This window comes from Halichoerus grypus, chromosome 1 (assembly GCF_964656455.1).
Source record: "Halichoerus grypus chromosome 1, mHalGry1.hap1.1, whole genome shotgun sequence".
Taxonomy (NCBI): domain Eukaryota; kingdom Metazoa; phylum Chordata; class Mammalia; order Carnivora; family Phocidae; genus Halichoerus; species Halichoerus grypus.
The window spans coordinates 132,388,666-132,414,865 of record NC_135712.1 but is presented as its reverse complement, the minus strand read 5'-3'; the positions used below and the strand labels follow the sequence as shown (position 1 = coordinate 132,414,865).

The following is a 26,200-nucleotide window of genomic DNA, read 5'->3' as shown; positions in this document are numbered from 1 at the left end:
TTCTTTAGGGAAGAATAATTGGACCATTGGTATTTTAACTGCCCTTTTTATTTCAATATATGGCAAGATGAAAAGATTTATGTCATCTCACTAGAAAAGCAATCATGAATACCAAATCACACTGGGGAAATATTTTGTTTTTCAAGTGGTTATCTGTTTTAATGTATCTACCACTAGCTCACATTGTCAAAGGAAAATCATACAGTGTGTGGATTTATAGCTGTGACTTGGGAAAATTATGTACATTCCAAAAGGTGAAGATATAAATATATTTCTTTCCCCAGAATAATTACTAACTCCAGTATTTTGAGCTAAGATATTGGTCAGTCATTTCTTAAAACCATGAAATGATCTCAAATGTGAGGGAAAAGAATTCAAACAGTATTAATGGGTGCTTTTAGCCAAGAACAATATTCGAAAGAAATTATTCAATAGAAGTTTCTCCAACAAGGGATTTAGTTTGTTTTGTTTGGTTTGGTTTGGTGGATTTTTAACAAGAGGTTATTTAGATAATCCAGTATATGGCCAAGTCCTTGTGATTTAAGGAGTTTCAATCTGGTTAGTTTTCCATTCCTATCTAGCTTGTTAGTCTGCCCGCTGGAGCTCTTAAGTCTTGTTAGCAACAATCACACTTCCAGAGAGAGTGGGCGCAGAAGGAGAGATGGTAGTAAATCGTAAATCTTCACTAAACTGAAGACACACAGGTTTACGAAAAACTAATTATGATTATATGATTTCATTTTTCACATATCTCATCAGTGTCAATAACTGGTTACATTTTGCTAAGATCTCATCAGATAATCTAAAACTTTAGTCCTAGAAAGGGACTGTCTGTGCCTGTCCACCTGTCCTCTCCTTAGGCCAACCCTGAAGGTCATCAAAGACAGGTCCAGGTCTTCCTGCATATTCCTGTCTGAAGAACATTTTGAGTTTCCTCTGCAGCTAGGCCTGCATGAAGAGCTAGGGAGTCAGTGTCTCAGGAACCACCCTCAGTTCCCTTTCCTTGTCTTATGGGGAACAGTTTTGAATGTCCCCAGCAGGATTGAGCCCCAATTGCTTACAGAGTTAATTATCTCATCAGCACACCCTTATTTATGTGCTTTCCTTTCTCATCTGTCTTAGTTCTCTACTCCTTGCTTTCTGGACCACCTCCCAAATAAACTATTTGCATCCAAATTGTTGTCTCAAATCTGTTTGTTTTTTTTTAATTAAATTTTTTTGGGAGGGCACCCAAATTAGGACAGTGATTCAGAAATTACCATCTCTATGTATATGAAATGGCCAGAAGAGACAAAAAGTAGGTAAGTGGGTACCTAGGGCTGGATGTGGGAACAGGGATTAATCATAAATGGCAATGAGAAGTCTCGTCGGGGGGTTGCGGGGGTACGGGGGAGGGAGGTGATAAAAGTGTTCTAAAACTGATATGGTGACAGTTGAACCACTCAATAAAGTTACTAAAAATCATTGAACTGTACACTTGAAATGGGTGAATTTTATGATATGTAAAATATATTTTATTAAAGTTGTTTAAAAAATTACCTGATTTTACATGGATAGATGTAAGATCCAGAGAGGCAAAGTACTTAAAATTACACAGCAAAAATATATCAGGGAAAGGAAGAGCATTTCAGGCCATTTGATTACTCTGAGAAATAGCATTCATCTTTGGATTAATTATCTTGCTTTAACTCATTAAAAATTACATGAAAAAAGTGAAAAAGCACCAGTTACATCAAGTATCAATACATTTATGACGCTAATTAGTATAATTATCATTTATTTAGTGTTTATGCTAAATGATTTGCCTATACTATCTCAATTTCACAATGGGCCATAAGGCAGGCATAATTATTGTCCTCTTCTTATACATGGGGAAATAGAGCATGAGAGAGGGTAAGTAACTTGTGAAAGGTCACATAACTCATATGAGGCTTAGCGGGAATTCATCCATGGTGGTCTGACACCAGAGCACATGCCTGTAATTACTCTATTATACCGCTTTTGCTGGTAACTAGGATTTATAGCTCTTACCATTCCAGCATGACCAAAGAAAAAGAAAGCTCCATACCTCACTGTTGAGTTTATTTATTTGCTGCTTGGTCTCCTCTGCTTTGATAAAGAGAACAGCAGCTCCAATCTCTGGGTCTGAAAAGTGGAACACACTCAGAATGAATCCTTTAGCAATAAACCTCATATTTGAGGATTGGGGCAGTTGGAATGGAGAAGGAAGCCTAAGCTACTACCTTTACCTTTTCCTGACGCCTGTGCACTGTAGATTCTGTCTCCCTGGGATTGGACATGCTTCTAGTAATCCTCTGGATCGTGCCTGATATACTTCTTGAAACTAGGCACACATCATGGTGGGGACTGTGACCACACTAATTGGATGTGTCCACGGCAAATCTTCCTTTCCCCTGAATTTCCCCTTTCCTCACCACCATGTTCCAAGATGGCAGAGTTTCTCTTTTTTGACCATTCTCTAAAAATATATCACAGTCAATGCCTAAACCCTAGAATAGGGGTGTTCTTTGCCTCCTCTTTTTTCCCCAAATATTAATTCCTGTGCCCATGAGAACATTTTCCCCCCACTTCTATTTCAGGTGCTAAACTCCACTGCACGTTTCCTATCTCCTCCCTTGTTGCTCTAAAAGATACTATCTCCCATTTCCTGGTTCTCTTATCTCCACTTTTTCTTTACCTTACTCCTCCAAATACATTTATTTCTGTCAGTGACAAAAGTATAGATGAATCGCTGCTAGCTGGAGTGTAAAGGAATGAATTATATATATATATATACATATATATATATGAATTGTTGCTAGCTGGAGTGGAAAGGATGAATTGCTGTTAGCTGGAGTGGAAAGGAATATATATATAATTTATTTATATTTATTATTTAAATGTATTTATATAAAATGATATGACCCTCCTAATACCCTAATTCTGGTAAATTTTGGGTAAAGAAGTTGTGGAAGAAAAAAGTCACTGAAATCAATCCAAAATGGCAGAGTAGTAGAAGCTCATTTTGCAAAGAATTTTGCAAAGTTAATCTATTAATTCAATGAATGACTGGAGAACATATACAATAGGCTAAATCTCCTTTAGAGGAGAGACCAATGAAAAAAAAATATAATTGACCCTCATGGAGCTTAGAGTCTAGCTGGGAAAAGAGAAAACAATTAGGCAATAGATTTGGATTTCACACTAAGGGCACCAGGAAGCAATCTCAGGGTTTTAAGCATAGGATCAGAGTTATTAGAATAAATTTGTATTTTTAAAAATTTACTCTGTATGGAGAGCAGAACCACAGAAGATGCAATGCATGCAAGAGATGGATGTGGCAAAGAAAATTATGGCGGCAGTAAGGATACAAAGTCTTAGAATTGAGGGTTTAGGAGACAGAGCCAAGAAAATTCGTTGCTTGAGTGCATGAGTGTAGGGTTGGATGTTGGGAAAAGGAGAAGAGGAGGCTAAGGAGGTGGTGGGACCAGAAATAGGTGGATGGACATGGTGAGGCTCTGTGTATCATTTCCAGGTCTAGGTTAGTCAATAAGGAAAACTTACAATTGGAACCTACCATCAGCTTTCATAGCAGATACATCAGTGTGACTATAACTATGATTTCTGTGCCTCTTTCCCCAGAGTAACATCAACACAGGTAAGTCAACTGAATGAATGAATCAGGATTGTCAACTGACATCTGCACCCCTTCTTTCCCTGTCTTCCTTTCCTCTGCTCACTCCCCCACCTTCCCCAGAGACTTACAAGGACCCTTCCACTTCTCTAGAAGATGATAAGTACCAGGAAGTGGGATTGTTGTTTGAGATGGGATACTGGTATTCTACCAAAAGGAGACACACCCAGGACTGTACATTCAAAATTTTTTATTGGGTTTGGCTTTGTTCATGGACGTATTCACTAACCGGTAATAGATCCTGACATAAGGATCCCAGAGCTGAGTGGGAAGGGGAGGACAGAGTTGGCAGGGGACTGCTAGCCTTTCATCTGGTAGTTTGCTGGTAAACTAGCAAACTAGTTTGGGATAGCCTATGCTTGCTCATTATTCTCTCTTTATTAACTACAGGTGTATCTTCTTTAGAATTTACTTGTCATTTCTGGCCTTCATTATGTTGATATATTCCTTTTAATGGGCAATGAACTCAAGAAGGCAAGGGAGAGAGAGGAGGCTGGGTTAGGTTTGGGGGTACCCTTACATTAATTCACCATCACTAGAGGGTAGTGCTTCACATAGGTCTCCATCATTTCCAACCTTCTTACATCCTTCTGAAGTTGTTTATCCTCTGACAAAATGCATGTACATAATCTCTCATCAATAAGTCGGTTAAAAATAACCAATATTCCTACAGTGTACAACCAACACAGCTTTTCCTCTGAGTAATGTTGTTTTTGTGGATTAGTCTGCATTTGTAATAAGAAAACAAGGTCACCCTCTAATGAATAGCAGAAATTTGAGTCTCCTGACAGACAATTTATCTTGGTTGGTAAATGGCAGAACATCTAGCTTGGAGGAACAATTACAAATTATATCTTAATAACTTGGAGATGGCACAAACTCAAGTTGAATTGTTGCATGGCATTGGTAAAATTCTATCATGTAGAAAATATTCAGAGAATGGGAAGGCAAAAAAGTGCCTATGCTAAACATTACAAGTTAAAAAGATATATCACCCTTTGATAGAAGGCTAAATAAAGAGCTTACCTCCTAGAGGAGGGGAAACTCTGGGCTCCGGCCTGATGCGTTCAGAGCCAAACTCAAAAGTCTGGCTTTCCTCACTGCTGTTTCCATCTTCAATTCCATCAACAATCCTGTTTAAAATAAAGGACATTGGTTAGTTGTGCATTTATATTTATGGGTTCCAATATTTCTTTTTTTAAAAAAATATTTTATTTATTTATTTTAGACAGAGAGAGTGCACATGGAGGCGTGTGGCAGAAGAGGGAGAGAGAGAATCCCAAGCTGACTCCCCACTGAGTGAGGAGCCTGACTCAGGGCTCAATCTCATGACCCTGAGATCATGCCCTGAGCCAAAACCATGAGTCAGACACTTAACCAAACCCACCAAGGCACCCCGGATTCCAGTATTTCTAGAAGACTTAAAAATACTGTCTTAATTTCTAAATTCTACATATTCTAAAGCTGTGCTATCCATTAGGGTAGCCATTAGGCTTATATGGCTACTGGGCACCTGAAATGTGGCTCAGGCAAATTGAGATATGCTGTAAGAATAAAATGCACATTGGATTTTGAAGATTTGAGTAAAAAAATGGAAATGGTTTTATTAGTAAATTTTTAATATTATTTACATTTGAAATTATATTATTTGGGGCATACTGAGTCAAATAAAATATATCATTAAAATTAAATTTCAGGTGGTGCCTGGGTGGCTCAGTCGTTAAGCGTCTGCCTTTGGCTCAGGTCATGATCCCAGGGTCCTGGGATCGAGTCCTGCATCGGGCTCCCTGCTCAGCGAGAAGCCTGCTTCTCCTTCTCCCACTCCCCCTGCTTGTGTTCCTTCTCTTGCTGTGTCTCTCTCTGTCAAATAAATAAATAAAATCTTTAAAAAAAATTAAATTTCACTTTATTTATTTATTTTTTGCTTTTTAAAAATGTGGCTACTAGAAAATTTAAAATTACATTTGCACTAGGTGTTATATGCAAACAATCATGGAACACTACATCAAAAACTAATGATGTAATGTATAGTGATTAACATAACATAATAAAATAAAAATAAAGAAAAAAGAATAGAGAGAGAAATGGAGAGAACAAAGAGAGATCATGAGAGAGAAAATGAAGAAAGAATGAGAATGAGCAAGAGCGAGCAGATGAAAAGCAAATGGGAGAGAATGTTAACAAATTGTCTAGCTGAGCAACGGTTATTGGGATTTCTTTGTGCTGTTCTTATCATTTTTCTGTAAGTTTGAATTGTAAAATAAAATCATCCCTCAGTAAAAAAAAAATTACATTTGTGGCTCACAATTTTAGCTCATATTATATTTCCGTTGGATAGAAATACTACAGAATTTAGAATCTTATTTATTCTAGGATTCAAAGCCTTAAGCTACAGAAGTCCTCTTATCTGAATTCATATTAAATCACCACTCTATCTAGAATTAAAATGTTTTAATCTAACGATTATAGCATCACATTAAATAACTTTGATGACACCTTTACTCTGAACCTGGACAAAACCAAGAGTTAAGGAATTACATATAAATGACTATTAAGACTGGCTAGTCTTCTTTCCTTGCTAAATAATGTCTAACCCACTCATTATTTAAAAAATATTAAGTCTATTGTAGAAAATTTAAACATAAAAGTAACAAAAATTAGAAAATAAAAATCACCTGTAATCCACCACTACTGTTAGCATTTTGATGTATGTTCTCAAAATCTTTTTATAAGCATAGGATCAATTGTATATAAACCTTTCTTTTCCATCTCTGATATATTTTCCCCTATTTAAAATTTATTGTCTTTCTTCTTATTAAAAATTTAGGAAGGAGACAAATAATGCAACGTTTTCAAATTACCATCCTCAACTGAATTCTTGAACCTTTAATGTCCACCTACTTTTCACTAAGTCTGTTTTGCTTATTTTTAAAAATATTCTCTCTAAATGGATAAATTGTGTCCTTCAAATGACTAGTTAAATATATTGACAAATATCACTTGCTTTACAAGTAGAAAAACAGAATTTGAATCCAGATTTCCAACCTTAATCTCTGAGATTTTGGACAAAATAGTTCACTTCTTATATCTTCATAGCACAGATAATATGAACTACCTTCCAGGACTCCTGAATTCCTGAGGAGACTAAATGCAGTAGTGAATGTGGAATTACCTAGCAGAGAACATGGCACATAGGAAGCGTTCCATTTTTTTTTTCTTGCTTCTACTTATTACTCAGCTATGATGTGATTTTTTACTATTGCTTGTATTCACCATAGACTGCTCCTTTCACATTATCTGCGTCAGGATTTTTCACTCTCTCAATCACCTCTAGTTAATCCTAAAGTGAATTTTTAAAATTAAAAGTAGAGCCACTCCATGTTACATAGAGAAGAGGCCAGAAATAAAACCAGGCTTCAGTTGTCCACAATGATGAAGAAAATAATATTGAAAATGAACATCAACACTTCATTTCCTTTATGATTTTAACTTATTGTTCCATAAAACATTTGGTAAGATCAGGCATTGAGGGAATCACATCGATGGGCCTTGTTCTATCTTTTATTTTCATTTAAATCTATAAATTATAAAATTACAATGTAGAAATACACACTTATAATAATAGGTAGAGCTAAATGGATGAAAGGAGTAGAGAAGGACTTCTGAATATTTAATGGACCCTTTTGAGAATACAACTAACACTAATTATTCTCATACTGTACACACCTCCATGTAGAAGCAAAAATTGCACACAAAATTCAGGAAAGTTGAAGAAGCCTGGCTAGGAACCTGTGTGGTTGAGAGGCCCAGGAGGCTGGATAATTTACTAGCTAGGTACTAGTTTGGACAAAAGGCAGCCCTTTTCACTAGGAAAGAATTGCATGATGTGATTCTTACCTTGGACTGAGGTCTGGGGGTCCAGCGCTATTCAAAGCTGACAGTTGCAATTTCAAGTTTCTCTCTTTCCTTTTAGCCTGGTTATGGGGGTCAGTTTCCTGTTTGTTTTTGGGGGAAGGTGAACTGGAGATTCTGCTGGGTGAGTGAAACGGCACAGTGCCTGAGGCCAACTGCTTCAAGCTTAGGCCTAGATAGCTTTTATTGCTTCCAGCCTTCTTGCTGCGTGCAGAGGATGTTCCCCTTGTGTAGATGGGAGAGAGGGAGGCTGTCTCCTCCTCCTCTCCCTCCTCCTCCTCTTCATCTTCCACAATGGATGGGAGTCTTTTGTTGATGCTGCCATTTCCCTTGGGCTCTGACTAAATCAGTGGATAACATAGATTAGTACAGATCACGAAGACTGCTTGAGAGGTTGATCATTCATGCTGGTGGGCCCATCTAAGCAAAGTCAAATCCTTTAGAAACTTACTTCTCAGTAAAACTTAAGACTTTGCAGATTTTGCTATTATTTATTCAGGGGTTCAGTGTCTCCCCATTTGTGATATTCCCCAGGTTTACCCTCTTTGCTATCCTGGTGTCAGCCTGTTAATGCCTCTCTTGGTCTTTTTAAATTGTCTTGGTGGGGAGCTGTGTGAAACATGCGTTTTACCTGGTTTGCATCCAGATTTCACTCAGCCTGTCATCTGTAATAGCATATGGTGATATGCTCTTAGGACATTTTCAGTTTTACAGGAAGGTCTTAGGCCTTGTTATTGTAAAGTCATAGGGTCTTTAGTGGAACTTTATGTGCAGATCAACCAGAAAAATGTTATCTTTGAGAATAAAAATCTTTCCTATTTTGGATAACATAGATGGAGTAAGATCAGCAGCATCTGCAGCTACTCTGCTTCCTGTTATTTTTATTCTCAGACGTCAGTTGGCAGGAAATGGAGCAAACCATTTGGTCTGCTCCCCTTGAGAACCTTGGGAAGGGAAGGAGAAGTCTTGCTAAACCCATCTTAGACTCTTGGCTGGAGTCATTCAAACTTTTGGACTAAGAAAAAGCAAGGGAGAGGATGGGTAAAGGCAATGGAGGTAATGATGGAGAGGCAGGGCAGAAAGGACAGCAAAGGCTAAGCGAGTGGCCTGCAATGGAGTCACTATCAGAGTCGGTGTTTCTTGCTCTGCCCCAGATGTGGGTTCCCCGCTCCAAAAGGTCATTCATTTTTTTGTGCCTCATTCTCTTTTGAGGATACAATTGCTTCTACCTGCTCATCAATAATTTCTAAGAGAAATAAGACAACAAACTGAACAGATCTAAGAGTGCTATTTAAATCTCATGAGCTGTCATGGTTATTCCTTCATCTTAATAAACAGTTGGTTTATTGGTATATATTTATTTTCCTGTAACAGTTACAATGATAGATACAACAACAAAAAATGAACTTGAACCTGTGGTGACTTTACAGGCAATAGCCTGAATCATTCAGTTTAGGCCAACCTAAGCAAAATAGTTAGTTTACTCATGAAGCTTTCTTGTATTTTAATCTTAATGGCTCAAAATTTCTTGAGGAAATGGTGTTAGACTCATCTTTCCAACTAGATATGATTATTTTAATTAATAGTGAAGCCATTGGTTCTTTATTGTGATAGTAATGGTTTGGCTTTTATTTGTTTTTGCTTTTCACAGCATTTTAAAGTTCTGTGCTTATAACAAAAGTTGGACCCACGTGGAATTGTGGGGGAACATTTGTTTGGTAGCACTATAGAACAGAAAAATTAGCTCACCCAGTTAAAGACACAACAGGGCAAACTTATCAAAGAAATGAAAAACAATGAGTGAATTCTTTTAATTGGACTTCTGTTTACATTTGTACTGGCGATTTAATCATTCCTTTGGTTCAAGGAGGCTCTGCTGGCCCTGAAAGAATTCTCTGACTAATAATCTATAGTGTTTGTACTTCTACAAGCTTGTTTAAATTTCATACTTCCACTTTATCATGGAGACTTGGAACCTTGGGCAAGGTAGATATTGCTTAGATATTGACTCTTGTGATCAAGGCAGCCAATAGTACTTATACGAAGAATTAACTATTCCTCCTAACATTATTGCAGAGAGGAGCCAAATTTATTAGATTATTAAACACCTAGTCCCACATGCAGCCTCTATGCAGGAGTACCGGTTACTTTCTTCAGGCCATCTACACAGAAACGCTTGCTTCCCTTGCGTAGCTGGATTCACCCATGTATACACTGCCATAAAATTCGACCACAGATTTCCCCCTTCTCTTCTGACCCACTCTTTCATTTCCCCCTGACAAATGCTTCCATGAGGGCAATGAGGTTTTTATCCCCATAGTCAAAAGAATCTCTAATTTAACTCATGACATTCTACTGGGATATAGCCATTTCGAACTCACAGGTGACTAGATTCAATCAAACCTGTCATGACTACAGGGGAAGCAGAAAAAAGTCTAGTGGCTGAATGCATGGACTTTTGGTCACACAGTCCTAGAAGTCCTGAGACTTACTACCTATTACTTGGTCAAGTAATATAATTGCCTAAATCCTTTGTTTCCTCACCTGTAAATTGGGAACGGTGTGAGGAAATAGATATTAGATAATGGACGTTAAAACACTTAGCAATGTGCAGTGGAAGTACTTAATAGATGCTTGCCCTTGTGATGATGATGGTGATCATGAAGAAAATGGAAACATTTGCCTAAGGGCAGGTGCTACAGAGAGTGTTGGTTACCTCTTTTTACATAATCTCCCCTTCTTTGCTAGTTAACAGAACTTTTAGCAATGCACCTTGCCCAAAGATCTCCTTTCTCTGCTTCCTTTGCCAGTTGGTTTGACCATGAGGTTAAGTTCTGGGGTGATACCATGCAAGTGGACAGGTTAAAAGGAACTTTCAGGAAGACGTCTGGAAAGAGGGGAGCCTCTATGCTGCTCTTTCATTTTTTTTTTTTTTTTTTTTTTTTAGTTTCTAGTCTGGACTATTGATAAAGTGGAGAGATCTCCAGCAGCCATCTTAGACAATGAGAAGATCTTTAAAAAGGAAGCCATGCATTGGGATAATGAAGCCAAAAGAAGAAAGCTCAGGACCCTACTGACACAGTTATATCACCCACCTATGGCCTGTCCACAAGAGAGAAATAAGTATCTATTGCCTTGAAGCCCCTATTATTCTAGTGGTTTTGTTATTGTAAATGAACCTAAACCTTAATTATACACAATAATGTTTTTGAAAGTTAAAGATGTTGCATTCTTAGAAGGGATCTTCATTTTCAGAGTGCTATGAAGGGGTGAGGAATTCAAATTGGAATCCAAAAGAAAGCTAAATTTTTCTTCATGAGAAAGAGAATATAGGAATGGCCTGGGGGAAAAGGGGTGTAGTTGTGACAAAAGGCAGCCTGTTGAGAAGAGTTGAAACATAATAACATTTTGCCAGCTCCTGAGGAGGGATTTTGTAGAGATGAGAAAGAAAAAAGACAGCTACTGCCAGAGAGAAACTTGGTTGAATGCACTGAGTTGTTTTAAGGGCTTTTAAGAAGTTTCTCAATAGTATTAAAAGTAAACCCTGTTTGTGCCCCCACAGCCCCAACTATCTTCAGTAAATTATCAATGTCTTTGACATGTGTTATGTAATTGGATATGTGTTTCTCTGCATGTATGTGTGTCTGTGTGTATACACGTGTGTGAAAGGTGTTGGGTTCTGCTTCAAGGAGAGTACTGAGTAAGGCAAGGAGCTTTTCATAGGGTTCCTGTCACAGGATTATTGGTAGTACAAGTCTAGGTAATAAATCTGATAAATCACTGTTTCTTGGGAAAATTTTCTGTGGAATTGGAGGATTCTTAGAAGTTGGAACTGCCATAAGTGTTCAAGTGAAACCACTTCCAGAATATCTCTGAACCATTTCTTTTTATATATGTCATGGATACTCATGTTGCACCATCAGTTGGAAGCCTATAAGAAAACATTTGGCTACTAATTTTAAACATAATAAATGTACTTCCAAGATCAATACCTCCGGATCTTACTACTTTTGGCAGGTTCTGGTGACAACTACTTTTCAATGACAATATAACCCTTAAATAGAGAGATGAGTTTCAATACTTCTCTGTTCCAAACTCCAGAAAGTCAATCAATACATTTCATTGGGAAGTGTATCAGGGAAATTAGAAAATAAATACATAAGACCCTGAAGTGGGAGGCAGATTTATTGGAAATCCTACAGATTTTAGATAAATGTTCTGTTCTTTGGAAAAAGCCATACCTGTGAGACCGTAGATTTGTTTGATAATCTTGATATCACCTGAAAAAACAAACAAACAAACAGAAGTCGTGAGGATCATTTAAGCCTTTCCAGGTGGTTTGGGACTGGGTAAAATGTAGGAAACAGGGGAGAGAAAGTGTGGGGGATGATGGATCCACCTGGATGGGCCAGAAGGAAAAACACCTCCTAAAAGATGCAGAAAAAGCCTCCCTCAGCCCAGCTTCTGGGAGCTCTATTGACCAGTGTGCAGACTAAGAAAAGGGAGCAGCAAATTGAATGTCACACCTAGGAAATAATGATTGAAAGAGTGGACGTATTGGCTATATTTTCCATCTTGATGCTTTATTCGCTCCCCTTTTGTTTTCCATCTCCCTTTTTCCTCTTTCCTGCCCTTCTGCTAAATTCTCACGTCTTCTGTGATTTTTCTCTCTGGCTCTGTGAAAACAGAAACCCATGGAATCTTTTCTTATTTAATCTAATTTCTTTCCATCTGTTCACCTCCCCTTCTTATTTGAGTATGGGTGGGGGTGATGTCTCCTTTCTGTCCCATTTGTTTTCCTCACCATGATGTTTCTTGTGGACTACAATTAAGTTCACTGGGGATCCTGATCTCCTGTTTGATCAAATTTAAGATTCCATTGATTACAAAAAGAAAAAAAATCCTGCCAATCAAATTGGGACATGCCATCAATGATAAGAGAGACCCCAATATCAGAGATGCTAAAAGGTGAAAAACAAATATGTGTTGTAGAATTACTTCAGCTGGGTTTCAGACTACATCTTATATAAAATCAAACTACAGTACTGTGGAGGAGTCCATTATAAAACATGCAGCTTTCCATGCTGGACAAAGAAGCTCTGGAACTTATGATATATCCTGGAAACATGCTTCAGGTCTCATCTTCATTGTTTTTTGCGCAAAGACACTTCTTTCATTTTAAAGTGGTAAATAGATGCTATAAATTAGCATAACTTTATTCACATTAAAAAAAAACCTTTACACTCAAAAATGATCTGCCTAGGAAGTGAGACATATTTGGTAATTCTGTCAACTCCCACTGTTGTTTTTTTTTTTCTCCTAGATGATTAGGGAAATAGATGTGTTATTATTTATACAAATGCTGGCATCATTATTGCTGTGCAAATACATGTTTCATCAATGTTTAATTTTATCAAAGAAGTCAACCCATTCTACATCTGCTTAGTTGCCTAAATATGCATTAATCAGAAGCATTGTAGACATAAGTTTTGTAATAATTCCCTAAATAGTTACAAATAAAACAGCTGAATAATTAAAAATGTGAAAACCAAAATTACAGTGCTGTTGCTACTGTGGTAGACACAAAAATGTGTTTTAAAAAGCCTTTCAGTTACAGCCTGGATGAGAGAACGAATAGCCCTATGGGATTTAGGAAGCCTGAACAGCTTCAGGTCAGAGGTGCCCTCTGAGGTGTAGGAAAAAGAAACTGGTCTCAGCGTCTTTTGATTTGGGTGTGACTCCTCGCTCCCTGGTTTACTTACTGGTAGCATGACTTCTGTCAAGTTGCTGAATCCCAAGGTTGTTTTTCTGTATCAGTGCTTCTCAAACTTTTATGTGCACACAAATCACCTGGGGACTTCATTATAAAATGCAGGTTCTGGTTCAGGAGGTCTGGGGTAGAGCCTGAGACTCTGTATTTCTAATGACCTCCCAGGCAATACTGATGTTGGTGGCCCGTGGGGCATACTTTGATCTCATAACCAACATCACTGCTATTATCATTCTATCACCTACTAATTCATTAAGCGTTCACTATGTGACAAGCATCCTGAAAAATGCTCCCAGCCATTATGTCCACCAATTTTCATCGCAATCCTAGAGGTAAGAAGTATCCATCATATAACCAGCACTACTGTGATAGGCTCTCTGATTAAGTCATTTCATTTGCATATGGCATTAAGCACATGTATTTTAAAAGAGTACTATGATATATTCATTCTATTGACCAACAGTTCATGCTGATCCAGATTCTGCCAATTGCAGAGAATATTAGTTTAATGGAAACCCAGTATTTTAAAGCTAGAAGTCACCCTAAAGAGTGTCTGCTACAATGATTTGTAACCTGGGAGACAGTAGAATGTTTGAGAAGCATTCCTAAGTAAAGCAGATTCCAGAGCACCAACCCCAGAGAGTCTCTTACAGTTGGTGGTAGGTAGGACCAGGTCCCCAGGTCAAGGTTGAAACCACTGAGTTAGTCCAACTCTGCCTAGACATGTGGAAATTGCCATCCAGGGAGATGAGGTGACTTGCCCAATCCATGCATCAGGTTAGAGTTCTGGCAGAACCCTACCAGATGCCAGGTGCCATGACTGTCTGTGTTCCTTGCACAGAATCGGAAGTTGTCTCAGGTGCCTCCTCCAGCAGTTCATGCTGTTACTTGAACTGAAAGACTAAATGCCTGACATATTGTGGAACTGAATCTAGCATAAGGTTTGATAACTGCCACAAAGCAGATACCTAAATCTCATGATATTAAGTTACCCAAGCACCTTGTTAGCCTTTTCTGAGTTACAGATCTCTACAGAAAAATGATGCATTCTTGACATTCTACCCCCATGGAAAAAAAAATGCACAATACAACCTTTGAATAGATAATGTTTATAGAACTCATTTCTTGTTCCAGTAACTGGAAGACTCAAAAGGTTTTGGATGTTTTGAGGAAGACAGTCTTATCCAATTTGAGTCCCTCCCACATGAAATTTTTAAAACTTTTAGACAACAGAACTGCTGGTAATCTCTAATGGGGATGATTAAAAAAAAAAGACTGAAGTAATACAGGTTGGGATGATAAAATGTTCTAAATCAGACATAAAACAAGGAATGAAGGTCATTGCAATAAAGTCTTGAGAGAAATAAAGAAGGCTGAGGGTCAACCCACTCAGATCTTAGAATTGTACCTTCAGTTTGCCAGGACAGAAGCAGCCAAGTGTGGGCAAGAAAGACCGGGGGCATGTCTTGGCACAAGGTTATCACAAATGAGGTAAGGCTTTATAACCTTGTGGACTAGGAAAGAAACACATTCTCAGCTATACAGAGTTGGTTTAAAACGTTTCTGCATAAATTCTCTTCCTCTTTTATTCCCCGGTCCTAACCACTTAACTTACTCTATCACTCTGTAAGTCCAGTGGGAACTAAGAGGGAGGACCCTTACATCGAAAAAACACTGCTCACTGGCATGGAGAACCAGAAGAAGGAAAATGGTCTCTTATTACTCAGACAATCTGCTACAAAAAAGCAAAACAAATTCACAATGTCCTTTTTAAAAAAGAACTGTATAAGGAAGGTCTCAAAATTCTACTATTGAGCTTGAACTGCAAAGAGAAATCAAATGTACTAAAATTAATGGTGATTATAGATGTAAAAAATGCCACTGTATTCTTTAATGTTGTCTATGTTACTGAATGAAGACATTCTAGAAGAGCTTTCAAAGGCTCATACCTAACCTTGGCCATTCAACTTATTTTTTTCTTAAGTTCCTAAACTCCCCAGTAGTAAATTTTCTTGCTTTTAGGATTTTCTTTGAGCTGGGCTACAAGCTCTTTGATTTGTTTCACCTATTTCTGCCCACGGATTAAAGTGTCTCTGAATTCTGACACACGGTACTATGACGATAAGGTTTGGGATTTCATGGGATGCTAACGCCTCACCTTTAGAAGCTGATTGGTTTTTCAGTAATAGTGAGGCATTGCCGATAAGCTTTCCTTACTCTCAAGATCTTTTCAAGAGACTGAACCACCAAGAAGTTAACTACTAGGGGGTAGGAAGGAAGCAAACGGGAATGGAACCCACCACAGAGACTTAGGAATCCTAAACTGTAACCCAGTGGACCAGTGGCCCAAGGAAGGTATTCTCATGGTTTACTTGGTTTGCAGGTCGGAATTACAAGCCCCTGTGTGAGTCTGCAAATGTCCTCTCAACTCTGGAATCTCCTAAGACACTAAAGTGCTCTGGTAGGAATGTTATCTACAGCTGATTGCTCAATTGGGAAATGAGATGCAAATTACAAGGCTCTTCTTTCTGAGTGATTCATGATATCCTCTGCTTTGTTAATAATGCCACACTGATTAAATCACAAAGCAGATTGAAGGAACATGTGTCCTCATTCAGAAAAAGGAATCATCACATATTTTATCTTGTTCTCTGGACAACAACATTACCAGTACTGGTGGCTGTTTGGGATAAATAGAGTATGAATGGAGGATACTCCCACATAACTCAGTAACTCACATCGTTAAAAGGCCCATTTTTACAAAACCATAAATAATTGTCATATGATATAGCAAGTAGCAAGTCAATAAGTCTCACTTTTATTTCTGCTTCTTTCTCTTGTAGACTTAAGTGGAGGTACCAAGAAATAGTAAATGACACCAAAGGCAGGTGGAAGACAGAAAGAGGAATTGGAAAGCTCTGGAGAAAGAATAGGCTTTGAATAAGGGGGCACTCGTTTTCAACTAAAAAAAGTCTAGGAGTTCACTACCATCTAATCTAAAGAAGACATTTTTGAAGCTGGTCTGAAACCCTAAGTGGGTAATACAGTAGCTAATATGTTTCCTTGCTTGTTGTATAACTTAGAAACAGAAATGAGATTTTAATTAAAAAACTGATGATTTTGAACTTTTCTAATTTCACCCTGAGCCTTGAGGTCAAGACAAACTATTAAGACTTAGAGGAGACTTCTTTTCCTCTACATAAATACTATCACTTCTGATGCAGAAAGCACATATCAAATAACCGAGATGTGAATTTAGAGTTTATTTTCTAGTTCTGGAGAGCTCAACCACTGAGACTATGGTATAGGAAACACCACAAAAACTCTTCTTCGCTGTGTATTATGATAAAAGGTCTGTGTGTCAGGGGGTGGGGTGGAGAGGACCCATTCAGGAGATAGTATAGCATAGTGGCTAAGAGCTGGGATTTTCCTAGTCTTTTCACTTATTAGCTATGTGACCTTGGGAAGCATAGTAATTGGGATAAATAGGTAATGATGAGGTAACAAATAATTCGGTGAATTTTAATGGTTTAACCCTAAAGAATTTTATTTCTCATTCTTCCTCTGAAAAATGATGATGGGGTGCCTGGGTGGCACAGTTCGTTGGACATCTGACTTTGTTTCAGCTCAGACCCTGATCTCAGGGTTATGAGATTGAGCCCCGAGTCAGGGCTCCGTCGGGCTCCGAGCTCAGCTCAGTCGGCTTAAGACTCTCTCTGCCCCTCCCCCACCTCTCTCTCTCTCTCTCTCTCTCTCTCTCTCTCTCTCTCTCTCACTCTCTTGAGTGCATGCACTCTCTCTCAGATAAATAAATAATTGTAAAAAATGATGATAATATTTAAAGTTGTTTTGAGGATTAAATGAGATATATAAATGTAAACTGAACAAATCTTGGAGACCCTGTTGGCCACATCGGACATTAAGAGAAATGTATAGCATCCAAAGTACAGTTGACCCTTGAACAGCATTGGGTGTTAGGAGTGCCGACCACCCCTACCCCCAGTGGAAAATCGTTTAAAACTTTTGACTCCCCAAAAACTTAACTACTAATAACCTACTACTGACCAGAACCCTTACAAATACATAAACTGTTGATTAATACACATTTTGTATGTTATAAAATATTATATACTGTATTCTTACAATAAAGTAAGCTAGAGAGAAGAAAATGTTATTAAGAAAATCATGAGAGAAAATATGTTTACAGTACTGTATTTATCAAAAAAAATCCACATATAAGTAGATTCATGCAATTGAAACCTGTGCTGTTCAAGAGTCAACTGTAATTTTTTAAAAATAATTATTCTTTTGTGTTTTCAAGAACCTTAAAGCTTATATGTTGATAAACTACAGTAAGACTTTTTAAAATTACCCCTCCCTTTCTATTCCATTAGCAATAATGAAGGTGCTCTCTCAATGCTCTCACTGAAACTCTGGATCCCTTCGGTTCACACTTCCCTTCCTGCTTCCCCTCTGGTCATAATGCCCAACGTTCCTGTCAGAGCTGACCGCTAGGTGGTGCCATGCCTTCCAGCCATCTCGTTTCTCTAGGGAGTGAAAGCATTTGGAGCCCGCCGAGCAATGTAAGTCTCTTATGGCTTCAACTTTATGATACACAAGGGACTTATCGTGAAAAAAGTCCTCACATTGTTGCATTTGTTAAGTCTTGGTCCAGTGTCTGGCATAAAAAGTAATTAATTCCTGTTAATAAATGTTAGTTATGTTATTATTGATATATTGATTATGAAGAAAAGTTTTCTTTGAATTGGGTTAATGGGAAAAAGGGCGTTTTTAGCAATGGATATCCAAACACTCCATCCAAACACAGATGGATTTGTCCAACTGAAACTAATATATATGTAGGACTCCTTAATAAAGAGACCATGAAATTGTTAAACATGAGTTTCCCTACATTGCTCTCCTAGCAGAGGGCTATCATCCCATGCCACGGAAATCTTCTTTGTGCAACACTAGGTGGAATACTTTGCATAAAGTAATGACTTGGTATTCTATTCTTTTCTCTCTCAACACTTTCATCTGCTTCACTTAAACAAAATAAAGCACTTTCAAATCGTCCATACAGTCAAGACACTGATAATGTATACAAATTAACTCAAGCATGATTTTAACTTCCTATCTCTAAATTCAAATGTATGAATTACAAAGCTTTGGGATTAAAAGAAAACCCAAAGAGTCTCTTAATACTTATTCAAGAACTTGGAAAATGCAGGATGATTTTGAGGGAGAGAGAGTTACTTATAAATATGTGGTTCATATCATTCTAGAAAGGCAAAGGACAAAAATACATACCATTATGTGAGAAAACTAGAAATTTCTCCACACTGACATAGGGTTTTAAAGGTTTCAGGCTTCAGGAGCTATGTACCAACTCCATGATTTGGGAGTTCAGCAGTTAATCAGTGCTAAAAAGAATTTGCAGTTTAAACTCATTATATTGAGCTGAGATTCCATGCCCCCCAATGACCTGCTTCTGATTAGGGTACAATAGCTCCTTGGTTAGCTTGTAAAATCAGCTACTATGTAATTGTAAGGAAACACAATAGCTGGTTTCATAAGAGTTTCGGGATACACGCTGAGTACTTTGGTTCCAAACCAGGTGGGTGAAGGAAGATGCTCAATTTGGTATGAGAAGTTTTCGCATCATAACTCCCAGTGGCACTTCTAAAGCTAATGTGAAATGCCTAATTTGCTGCCAAGGAAGCTCACTGTCAATTATACACTGTAACAAAAAAGGTGAACAGCCCTATATGTTGAAAATAGTTTGTACCAGCAAACCGCAATGAGCTACTCCGCTTATTTAAACCACAGTGCCTTAATTAAGCTCACTTAGCCGGAGAAAAGAAGAAGCCTATATGGGACCATGATAGAGGGGCCATAGGCAGCTTCCACATGACCAAATGCATATCCTTTTTTTTTTTTTTTTAAGATTTATTTATTTATTCTAAAGAGAGAGCATGAGCAGGAGGGGAAGAGGGAGAGGGAGAAAGAAAATCTCAAGCAGACTCTACACTGAGCATGGAGCCGGACGTGGGGCTCAGTCCCATGACCATGAGAACAGACCTAAGCCAAAACCAAGAAGGATGCTTAAATACTGCACCACCCAGGAGCCCCCAAATGCATATCTTTTTTAATTAAAGCACTGTGAAACCTAAGCATGAAGAATATTGTGTTTCACAGCATTTACACTTCTACCAAATATTCAACAATTTCTAGGTGAAGAAGAAACTCTCACAGTTAGTAGATGAAGGCCAAGCTTCTTAGGTTACCATTTTGTTGTACTCAAAGGTGATGCATGGAGCACTGTAAGGAAGATATTACTGACTAATTATATATCGACTGAAAACAGTCTTTGTGAGAATTCACAATAGGAGTACAAACCACTGAAATTTAGGAAGAAATGTGTCTGAGTTGGCATTTTTGCTCCCCCAGTGGTGATCCAAGAAGTCTCCAGAACAACAATTGTCATAGATCAAATGTGCCTGATATATCTTGTTTCCTTCTCTGGTCTCTCCTAATAACGTCCTCACTCAAAGTCTGTGAAGGAATCATTCCCCAGTATTTATATAGTGGTGTGTCTTTTTTATTTCTTTTCTTATTAAATTTGTATTTTGAGCCTGAGTTTTCATCCCAGGATAGACTTTTCCTTAACCTGTAAAAATAAACAGTGAGGGGGACACCTGGGTGGCTCCGTCGGTTAAGCATCTACCTTCGGCTCAGGTCATGACCCTAGGGTTTTGAAATCCAGTCCCACATCGGGCTCCCTGCTCAGCGGGGAGCCTGCTTCTCCCTCTGCCTGCCGCTCCCCCTGCTTGTGGTCTCTTTCTCTCTCTCTGGCAAATAAATAAATAAAATCTTTTTTAAAAAGTGAGGGATTTAGGGGAGAGGTTTGTGGGGAGAGGTGAGGTAATGACCTCTTTCCTGAAATTACACTATGTGGATGAGATTTTAGCGTTATCATGTGACAGCTTAGTTACAGAATGGCCATTTCCAAGTTTGGACAAAATCACAGCAGTATCGACTGTGGAATTCCTCTTCATAAAAATGTGAACAATGAATAAAGCAGATCCATTTAGAATCGGCGTAACTTCTTAGAGTGAGGCATTCTAAACTTTAGAGCTAAGTCAGTTACTTATAGGTTCATACAAAGACATCATTCTTCTAGTTACACACATGAAATCTGTAGAGATAATTCTCTTCAGAACAAACTTTTCTCTCCACGTTTTATTAAATTTTTTTTAAGGTGATTATTTTCATGATTGCAAAATATGCACCAGTGACTTTACTGGAAGGACGATGCTTTCACAAGTATTTACACGAGTTTGTGCAAAGCAATTCTGGCCCTTCAAGTTTCCAATCTCCTGGATCAGGCTGTGCTTGTGAAGTTGTGTCTTCAGGGATTGCGGGAAGCTGGCATGTTGGATTCTTTGAAGGAATAATTTTGGCCTTAGTTGGACTGAAGGCATACTACTTTTAGGTAATATAGATGCTTCCAAAATAAGTCATTTGGAGTCACACAGTGGGTGTCATATTTTTCCTACTAATTTCCATTAGATCTTTAGGAGGTGTAACTTCTACCTGCCCCTGGCTCTAAACCACTGACTTTGAGCATCTCCTCCTCTTTTGCTTTTTTGTTAATTCATTCAGAATTTTAATTTTTTTAAATTTTTAAAAAAGATTTTATTTATTTATTTGACAGAGAGAGACAGTGAGAGAGGGAACACAAGCAGGGGGAGTGGGAGAGGGAGAAGCAGGCTTCCACCTGAGCAGAGAGCCCGATGGCAGGGTGCGATCCCAGGATCCTGGGATCACGACCTGAGCCAAAGGCAGACGCTTAACGACTGAGCCACCCAAGCTCCCCTCATTCCGATTTTTTAAATAAACACTTTTACTTGGAGAAGTACCATTAAAGTGATTCTGTGGTAAATTATTTAGAAAAACTGAAAAAAAAATATTTTAAGGTATGACTACCCTCCTATTTATTAATGAATTTGGCAGATATATATTCCTATAGGCTAGGCTTTCATAAAACGATGGAACACTCATATGTCCAGCAAGCTGCATTCATCTGCCGCTCCTCACGTTTTCCTCAAATTACTAAGTGATATCATGTGTGCCCATTCTGTGTCTCCTGAAGAAGACATTCTCATTTAAAGGCAAAACAAAAACACAGTAGTAAAATAAAACACATACAGAGAGCAAAAACAAATCATTTAATTTGGTTGCACACCTTTCTCAATGTTTAAAAGTTTTCTTGAGCTGGAATAAAAAAATAATGGAAAGGCCCTACTAGAAGGGCCCATGGTTCAGCCTGGTTAATCGTTCACTAACCGGTGAGCTGTTCACCGGGCGGATGCATCCCAGCGGACACGTGCTGGGTGAGATTTCCCGGGCTGCGCGCGCAGAGCCTGAACCACATGACGCATTCTGGCCAATGGGATGTGAGCAGGAGAGCACCGTGCGGTTTCTGGGGCTGGCCCCCCAGGAATACAAAGGCCGCCGCCACCCTCTCTCTCTTAACTGGTTGGCTGGCTGGATACAAAGTGTCTGGTGAAGGCCTCAGGCCTGGAGGGTGATGGCGCCACCAAATAGAGGAAGCCTGGATTCCTGAGTCATCAGGTGAGAAGCTGCCACCTGTACACTGTGATACGAATAACTGCATAAATCGTTTATTCTACTTATTGTATCAAGTTATTGAGACTTGGGGTTGTTTGTTGAAGCAGTTAGCTTGACTCAACTGACGGTTGCTTAGCGACCATTTAGTCCGGAGATGAGGAACCGGAGGCCCGCAGAAGGCAAGCAACTTGCTCCAAGTCATACAACTTCTATACGTATTGAGTCTAATGCCTCGTATTCATTGCTCTTTTTGACAGAATCCTGTTTTGGTTTTCCGGTCTTTTCCCCATATATCATGATAACATTTTGTCCCATCAAGACGGAAGTGTGACTAATAAAAGGAAAAAACATAAACTGTACAACCTGGAATATAAATATGCTTCGTTAGCCCTAGTCAGACCCGGGACTGTTTATGAATCCTGGCAAAACGCAGTGTCACAGATCGGTGACCATATGCTCCGCTTTTAAAGAACTTAATCTTCCGGGTGGAACATATAAGTGGGATTACCACATCACTAACAGCTCAGCATCTTGCAGATGTTCATCTCAGAATTTTTCCTTAATCATTTTCCTCAATGACATGGAAACCAAATCCTTTAAATCCCAATTCATTTCACATCTCTCCATCTCCATGGATCCCTCCACCCTTATAGAGTTGTCATTAGTACCCCGTGCTGGCCTGCCAGTTCATAATCTTGAGATACTTCCATTCCCCCCCTCCACCCTGGCATCTTGTTTGCTTCCGATTTCTGACTACTTGACGACTGCTTCCTTCAGTCAAAGCCACCGCTCCGTTGGCCTCCCAGGATGCTGGGTTTAAATGGCGAGCAAATAGACGCCTCCCATGTGATGAACCGGAGGCCTCCAGATCTGCCTGCTGAGCACGGCCTGTGCTGTGGTGTGAGCAGACTGTTTCTACCATATGTCATCATCTCTGCTGTCTACACCCTTTTGGGGAACTTCACGGGAAAAGCACTATTAGAGATGTTTATCCTGGGATTCTGTAATTTGTTTTTAATTTTAATTTAATTTCTACCAACTTAGCTCATTTAGAACAGTTTTAATTATACCACCCACTGACTCTATGTTTCATCAGTTGAGCTTGGCTTTAGGATTAAAGGGCTAACTGAAGTGATGGTGTACATGCCCAAGGATGACTGGTGAAATATTATTAGACTAGCAGAGTGCAAACAGTGAAATATATACTGTAGTAAAACATTCAGGATTATTCTAACAAGACTCCAAGGATCCAATCCTTGAATGAAAAAAACAGAATAAAATTGTTTTCAAAAAAATCCTAACATACAGAAGTAAAGTATTTGCAGATTGATTGAGAAATGTTAAAAATATTGCTTCTTTCACCTGAATTCTTTTTGTTGTTGTAGCTAGAGGGGGAGAGAGAGAGAGAAAGGTGAGAGGAGGGGCAGAGGGAGAGAGAGAATCCCAAGCAGGCTCCATGCCCAGCACAGAGCCCGATGTGGGGCTTGATCTCACAACCCTGAGATCATGACCTGAGCTGAAATCAAGAGTTGGATGCTCAACCGACGGAGCCACCCAGGCACCCCTTTCACCTATATTCTTAATCCTTCTCCATAACTTCTCCATCACTGTGTGTATATGCACATAAAGGAAGTGCTGAGAACATTTTATTTCAATTAATAAGAAGGCCTCCAACTTCTTACAAGGATGAAACTGAATCTGAAAAGAATGGAAATACTATTTTGTACATCTGAAATGATCGTGGAGTAGAGATTTCACAGATTTACTCTCAAACATGGAACAAAGGAAAGATGAAGAACAATTACATGTATAGAAGGCTGAAAAACATGTACTTGAATGGGAAGACATTTTCCCAGAGCTAGTCAGTGACCACAGGGTTATTAATAGGTGGATGGATTTATGAGCAAATGAAAGCACAAATACTAAGTGAAAGGACAAGTTGGATGGCCAAGCTACAATAGTTCTGTCGTCTTACTCATCCTCTTGTTAAGGACATGTCTTTCTTGAAACATTTAGGCACAGTGGGTTTTTGATGAAACATGACGAGTAATAGCATTAAGGTTAAGAAGATTAAAGTGAATGTTATTCTGGAAATTCAGTATAGCTACTGCTGTAAGTCAGGATGCCTGAAGGAAACCAACTCTTTTAGGGGAATTATGTTCTGATTTGTAGCAGAGTGCTTTAGTGGACAAATGTACTAGGCTGGGATTCAGAATACCAGCATTTGACTCAATTTTATACTATTTGATTCTTTCACTAATTCTGTAATCTCAGGCAGGAACTGCTGGGACAGCCAGTTCCTTCATCTGTTAAGCAAGGATTCAGGGGTGACACCAGGATTAAACGTTAAATGAAAGGAGGTAATGTAAACAAACTTGCTTGCTCCTAATACATACTTAATAAACATTAACACCCTTTCCTCGTCAGCAGATGTGCTACTAAATATGCAGTCGACAAGAGAAAATAAAACCTGTTGAGAAACATTTTGATTTTTTGACTGAATCTTATTTGAAACACAAACTTGGAATGGTTGATGGAAGACTTCATCCCAAAGTAAAGGTCTACTTTGTGCAAAGGGAATATTCTAACTCATTTAGGTATATAATTCACTTAAGTTATATACCTAACCAATGACTGGATTTTTAGTTCTCTGAATGAATAAATTTTCTTTGCTCTTCCCTTTAAGTCACTTGTAATCAAAGGAAAAACTGAGTTTTAATAGATGGCACTTAAGGTCACTTCCAGCCCTAACATTTTATTATTCTGTGATATGGAAACATATGTGTGTGTGTGTTATGTGTGTGTGTGTGAATGAATTAAATTCCGATCAGCATTCATCAAGCACATACTTTGTACCAGCAGTTTTACTAGGAAAATGATAGAAACACGAATAAAATATAGTTATGGCTCTCAGACAACTTATATGTATACAACTGAGTTCTCCACTGATAATTTGAGTTCTTCAATGATTTATTTTTTAAAATACATCTTTTTAAAACTTTCTCATGAAAGTATAACATATACAAAAACATGCACAAATAAAAAGTGTACAGTTTGAAGAATTATCAAAAAATGGTTCATTTTCTCTTTCATGTGAAGCTTGTTTTCCCATGGAAACATGTTTCCCATGAATGCTCCATTAACCTAAAACATAGCTGGCATTCACTGCTCATAGGACTAAGGGACAGAGGAAAAATGTATAACTTTGTTTTGATGGATAAACTTACACTACGTTTCCATTGGGTTTAGGATTCAGGTGGTGTGGGACTGAAGTTGCAGTTCCTGACCTCCCTTGCTTACTTGCTGAAGGATTGGACCAGTTTTTACCTCTCTCGTCTTTATAACTAGTCTTCTTATCTAGTACATGAACTTAGCAACTTAACTCCAAGAATACTGTGAGAGTTAACAGAAGGCCGTGTTTGTAAAGTGCTGAGCATACAGCTTGGTTCACAGGAGCTATTATACCATCAGCAGCATCAACATCATCTTCACTTCACGGAGCCTTGTCAAGAGAGTGGGCTCTGTTACCGGAGCCTACAGCAGAACTTGGGGGCAGGCTCTGGGCTTCTACGGTGGTTAAAACACCCATCAAAAGTGCAGTGGGGAATGGAGGACCTGGGGTAACAGTGGGGCAGGGTGGAGGATTCCTGGTGGATACAGGTAGTTTTTCATTCTCAAGGAATGTGCATAAGTCGAGTCCTGCCTTTGTGTGTGTGTGTGTGTGTGTGCACGCGCGCATATGCAAATGTGACACTTTTATTACAGGCCGAACATCTGCGGCTCCCTGCAGGATGGAAGTAACTAGGAAAGTAGGGAAAGAAAGACTTTTTTGTCTTGTTTATGGGATGGCAGGTGGCCTTTTATCCTCTGACTTTCTCAACTCGGCTAACCCCTGCTTTCCCCAAGGAGCATAAAAATCTAAATGTTCACTGTTCAACTTGCAAACACAAGCTGAAATAGCCAGATGTCCTCAAAATGTGGCTGATCTCTTTGCAGGATAGGCCTCATGCTGTTTGACTGACAAATGGCTACACGGGACAGAATCCAGAGGAGATGAAACAAGAGCCCATTCAGGGTGGTTTAAAGTTTTTTATGTGTTCTCTACTTTGTCTTTATTTTTTAATATATGTTTAAATAAGATTTGTTTTCTAATAAAATGTTGCTGCGATATGACTGCACAACCTGCAATG

The 26,200-nt window shown here is 38.6% G+C and overlaps 1 protein-coding gene and 1 long non-coding RNA gene across 4 annotated transcripts in view; one reads left to right on the top strand and one right to left on the bottom strand.

Annotated features, from left to right (window-relative positions):
* Window positions 1-11,827, top strand: part of LOC144381844 (uncharacterized) — a 290,946-nt gene extending 279,119 nt beyond the window's left edge. For both annotated transcript variants that reach the window (XR_013447804.1, XR_013447803.1), the window contains exon 3: window positions 10,554-11,827. This is a non-coding gene — a long non-coding RNA (uncharacterized LOC144381844). The remainder of the gene's footprint in view (window positions 1-10,553) is intronic.
* The window catches only part of KCNH8 (potassium voltage-gated channel subfamily H member 8), a 369,992-nt gene that overhangs the window by 22,891 nt on the left and 320,901 nt on the right, over window positions 1-26,200 (bottom strand). For both annotated transcript variants that reach the window (XM_078072240.1, XM_036099185.2), the window contains exons 12-15: window positions 11,848-11,886; window positions 7,592-7,947; window positions 4,721-4,827; window positions 2,069-2,145 (exon numbers count right to left, since the gene is read on the bottom strand). In XM_078072240.1, the coding sequence (XP_077928366.1) occupies window positions 2,069-2,145; window positions 4,721-4,827; window positions 7,592-7,947; window positions 11,848-11,886 (579 nt within the window). The remainder of the gene's footprint in view (window positions 1-2,068; window positions 2,146-4,720; window positions 4,828-7,591; window positions 7,948-11,847; window positions 11,887-26,200) is intronic.